The sequence below is a fragment of the Corylus avellana genome, chromosome ca5 (assembly GCF_901000735.1).
Source record: "Corylus avellana chromosome ca5, CavTom2PMs-1.0".
Lineage (NCBI taxonomy): Eukaryota > Viridiplantae > Streptophyta > Magnoliopsida > Fagales > Betulaceae > Corylus > Corylus avellana.
The window spans coordinates 30,303,995-30,308,941 of record NC_081545.1 but is presented as its reverse complement, the minus strand read 5'-3'; the positions used below and the strand labels follow the sequence as shown (position 1 = coordinate 30,308,941).

General features: G+C 32.8%; 1 protein-coding gene across 1 annotated transcript; it reads left to right on the top strand.

The window, feature by feature from the left end:
- The first annotated feature begins 781 nt into the window (after positions 1-781).
- LOC132180580 (transcription factor MYB20) lies at positions 782-2,927 on the top strand. The gene is made up of 3 exons (XM_059593456.1): positions 782-967; positions 1,398-1,527; positions 2,147-2,927. Exons 1-3 carry the CDS (start codon positions 835-837, stop codon positions 2,775-2,777), a joined length of 894 nt encoding a protein of 297 aa, XP_059449439.1. The 5' UTR covers positions 782-834; the 3' UTR covers positions 2,778-2,927.
- The last annotated feature ends 2,020 nt before the right edge of the window (positions 2,928-4,947 follow it).

The following is a 4,947-nucleotide window of genomic DNA, read 5'->3' as shown; positions in this document are numbered from 1 at the left end:
GTTCTTTCACTTGGTACATACGAATGTAAGATATTGACTTTTGTTCTGCTATATATATATTTCTCTTTGTAAGCTTTTTTTTTATATATATATATAAAATAATAATAATAATAATAAATTCTGTATTAGTGTGAACAAAAAAGTTAGATTAATTACGGTAATATTCTTAAACAAAAACTTGTTTATACTTGTTCTTGACTCTTGAGGTTGTTTTACTCGTACTTTCCCTATGTAGAGGTCTATGACCTGACATGGTGGGAGGGAGTATCTCACGCTTCAAATTGAAGCAAAGTAAGGTGGATGAGGTGGCGCTTTCTGATGAAGACGTCGCACGTGTAGCACGTGTCGCCTCCCCCCATTTAAACGTGGACAGAGTAAGAGAAAAAAAAAACAATAAAAAAGTTTACAACTATGAAAGAAAACGAAAGTAATTATAAAATTAAAAAAAAATGCTATTTAATAGATTGATATATAATTGATATAACGCGACAGTGAAAATCAATCTTTGATATTTTTTTTTTCCTTCTTTTTTTACAAGCTTTGCTGATTTTTATTTACGTAAAGGCCAATTTTAAGTCACACGTCATCTTAATTGTATAACAATCGTATAACGATCTACTAAATAGCATTACTCATAAAATAACGATACGACCAAAGTGGCTTAAAAAATTAAAAAAAGAAAAAGAGAGAGAAAAGTCCATCTAAGGAGGGTGTTTGTTTATAAATGTAGGTAGATGTGCACTACACTACCTTGTTATCTGTTATTCTCTCTCTGTGCGGCTATCCTGAAGAAACAGAGTATATTGGGCTTTTTGTGGCTGTGGGTGGGAGAGGATGGGGAGGCAACCATGCTGTGACAAAGTTGGGTTGAAGAAGGGTCCATGGACAGCTGAAGAGGACAAGAAACTCATCAACTTCATTCTTACCAATGGCCAATGCTGCTGGAGAGCTGTTCCTAAGCTTGCAGGTCTCCCTTCATTTGCCTTTCCCTCACTATACAGAGAGACAAACAGAGAGATCTTTTCAAAACTTTGAATATTCCTGGTTTCTTAAAATGGACTTCGTTTTTGCCTTACAGAAATGTAAGGAAAGCAAGCTTTGATCAATTTCAATCTTTCTTTTTTTCTTTTTTTTTCTTTTTTGGTAATGGTTTTTTTTTTCTTTCTTCTTTTTGTCTTTGATCATTCTGAACTTTGACCAAACAAGCTGGTTTTGAGTTTGTTTTGCTTTCTACGTTTTCCTTTTGGGTTGGCTTTGATAATTCAAGTGGACTGAACCAGAAAAGTCACTACCCAAATGATTCTAAATTGTAATAATGATTGAGTGCAGATATATATGAAGACTCCAGGCACAATATGCACTTTTATTGATTATGGTAATGGTGGGTATGATTGCAGGATTGTTAAGGTGTGGAAAAAGTTGCAGACTAAGATGGACAAACTATCTTAGGCCAGACTTGAAGAGAGGTCTTTTATCAGAATCTGAAGAGCAAATGGTCATTGATCTCCATGCTCAACTTGGCAACAGGTTCCTTCTTTTAATCTTTTTTCAGCTTTAATTTCTCCCACTTTTCCTCTGTCTTGGCTCTTGGGTTTTTCTCTAATGAACTTGTTTTGTTTCTAGTGCTTAATTTGGTAAAATACTCTTCTAGCTGCATTATTATTGGCTTCGTCTCTGCAAATGCTTGAAAGCAACTTACAACAAAATAATGGCTTTCTAGCAGTACTACCTTTGCCACTACCTGCCAGTGGCAAGGTCGATTCTCTGCAATTTCTATTATATTTGTGCAAATCACTTGCTATTTTTTTTTTTCTTTCTAATTCATCAGTAATGGAAGACTTGGTCCTATAGAATAACTCCAGGATGAGAAGACTTCTTGCTGATTTTTTACACCGACTCCCATATGTCCCTTTTTTCTTTTTTTTGTTTCCTAGTTTATTACTTGGGGAATCATTGGTCTTCCAAAAAATAAGTAAGAGGGCAATTTGGTCATGTGGACAATTTTCATATTTTTAGAGTGTAGGACTTATTTGCATGGACCTTTCTAGTAGCCATAAAGTTCGTAGAGAAATTACAAAAGAAATTAAATTTTAATCTAATTTCTATCAAACTGAGGTCTTAAAATTTTTCTTCACATTTTTTACAGATGGTCTAAGATTGCTTCTCATCTCCCTGGAAGAACTGATAATGAGATCAAGAATCACTGGAACACCCACATCAAGAAAAAGCTGAAGAAGATGGGCATCGATCCTCTCACCCACCAGCCAATCTCTACAGAAACCGATCAACTTCAACACCAACAAGAACAAGAACAAGAACAAGGGCAAAAACAGCAACAGACTTGTCTGTCTGATGATACATCATTACAGTCACCCTCTGCCACTGAAGCCAAAGAGGAAGAGAAAAGCATGAGAAGCACGTTTGATCCATTGGAGCTAATAAATGGTTTCTGCACAGACGAAGTTCCATTGGTTGAACCCAGTGAGATTCTAATGCCATGTGCTCCTTCTTCATCGACTTCTTCCTCCTCATCCTCTTATTCCAATTCCTCCAACCTTTTCCAAGATTTACAGTTCCCAGATTTTGAGTGGCCTTGTGACTACAACAACGGCCAAAACAACATGGGCTTTTGGGACGATGATTTTAGCAGTTGGGATTTGCTGATTAATGATGATGATGTACATGATGACAGAAAACAGAGAACTGTTGATCCTTCGTTAATTCAGTGCCCAAGAATGGTTTTGGATCAAGAATCTTGGGTACATAGCCTATTGTGAATCGAGAATATCCCTGTGGGCTTATTTGTAATTTGGATGTTAGATTTCACAGAGAGTTAAATAAATCAAGATCCGGGAAAATCCCATCTCTGAATTTAGCATTTTTCCTTTTCTTTTTTTTTTCTTTTTTTTTTTTTTTGAAAGGAACATAAAATAAACATTTATGTACATGAGAATGCACGTATTTTGGATTGTAATCTTTTAATGTATTGTGGGTTTTATTTTCCTTATTCAGATTTTGCTTTCCTATCTTTATTTTCTTCCCTTTTGGGTTAAAGGACAACTATTTGCCAAAAGCCATTACTGTTTCCAAATGATTAAAGTAGAACGCAACAAAATTAATGGGTTACGATTAAGAGGTATAACACTTTTAATTACACTTATACCTGAATCCGATACGCAAACATAAGGGCTGACAATTTTTTATACGACCTACAAACCTAACACAAATTTAACCGAGTTAGGGTTAACTTATATAATCTTATACCGATATCTTGATACGACTTGAACCCGATATATGAACACAAATTGCCATTCTTAATTTAAAAGTTATGTTCATTAAAATTTCCGCTGCATATGGTTACTATTTAGGATAAGAGTTATGTATAGTTACTATTTTGGATAAGAGTTATGTATGTATAAATATGTACTTTTACGGGGAGAGAGAGAGATTGACATCATGATTGTAGATAACACAACGAATTGATGACTTCATTCTTCACTCTCAATCTTGTTTCTTTTTTTATAATTAAGTTGTCCTAACTTAAATTGATAGAAAATATTCTACCATTTTTCCTTATATGAGTTTAAACTTTTTTTTATTAATAAGTTAAACTTAATATGTGATATATTTAATCAAAATAAGAAGTAAATTATAAAAATAAGATTTGAATTCTCTCTAATACCACGTTAATTTGTCATAAAAATTTAAGTTAATGAAAAATTGTGAATTTAATCATTTTTGTTTGTTAATAATTTTTAGAGGGTGTTATATATATATATGTGTGTGTGTGTGTGTGTGTGTGTGTGTGTGAGAAAGTCCCATTCTTAGTGTCTCTATCATCGTTTTTTTTTTGGGGGGGGTTATCCATTGCAGACGTCCGACGCTAGCAAGTGCGTACATGTGCATATAAAACTACATACAAAGACAATGGGGGAAGGGAAAGCATTAAAGCAAGCGATCGAGAGTGAGTGCTAAAAAATAATTATATATTTAAGCTTTTGTCTATTTTTTTGGGTTTTTTTGGTTGACTTTTCTGTAAACACGTTTTTCAAACAAGATAATTTAATTACTTACTGACTCCTATTTATTTAATTAATTTTTTTTCGATGAATTACGACTCTTTCTACTTAAATAACATCATAGTTTCACTATAATTTTTTGGGCAGAATTTGGAGAAATTTTCTCCAAACTATTAGGTGTCAATTCAAACAATTATTTAAGGCAATGATAGGCGCTCTTTTAATGTTTTCTTCGTGTCCTTCTAATTGTGATGTGGCTTTTAAAATCACCATTGAATTTGAGATTATCATTATTTCTCTTTAATTTATTGATGATTTTAAAAGCCACATCACAGTTAGAAGAACACTAGGAGAACACTAGAAGAGCAATTACTATTTTCCAATTATATATGACATATTAAGCTCGGTTTGTTAAATTTTTTTTAACAAATCATTCAAAAACAAAAAACAGTTTTAATCTTTTTGTCATAATATCAAAACATTTTTTTCGAAAAAAAAAAAAATTCCCCTCAAAACATATTAACGACATTCGAAGGTGCCCAGGAATTTGCAAACAAGAAAAAAACGGAAACTATTTTTCAAAACTAACGAAGTTTTTTTGGTCAAATCAAAATTATTCTTAGTCGCACTAAACATTGAAAAATACATAAAACATTTTCCATAAAATAAACAAACGGAGTCCACCATTGAAAAAATACAGTACTTATACTCTAGTTTGTTTTTATAGCACCAAACCCAAATCAAGGAGACAAAGCCTATTATTTAATTTCAATTTGATTGACATTCTGGGCTAAAATTACTTTCTCAATGTCTAGTAAAACCGTATCTAATAATTATCGCATTCGATCAGGAAGTTTTCAGATTCCTTTCCCTTTGGGTTTTGGGGTTAATTAAGCTAAAATAATGATTACTTAATCTCATTTTGCTT

What these genes read in the sequence shown, in the direction of transcription:
- LOC132180580 (XM_059593456.1), top strand. Translation starts at nt 835, where the DNA reads ATGGGGAGGCAACCATGCTGTGACAAAGTTGGGTTGAAGAAGGGTCCA. An exon ending in AGCTGTTCCTAAGCTTGCAG is followed by an intron (nt 968 to 1,397) that starts GTCTCCCTTCAT and finishes GTATGATTGCAG; the next exon opens with GATTGTTAAGGTGTGGAAAA. An exon ending in CATGCTCAACTTGGCAACAG is followed by an intron (nt 1,528 to 2,146) that starts GTTCCTTCTTTT and finishes CATTTTTTACAG; the next exon opens with ATGGTCTAAGATTGCTTCTC.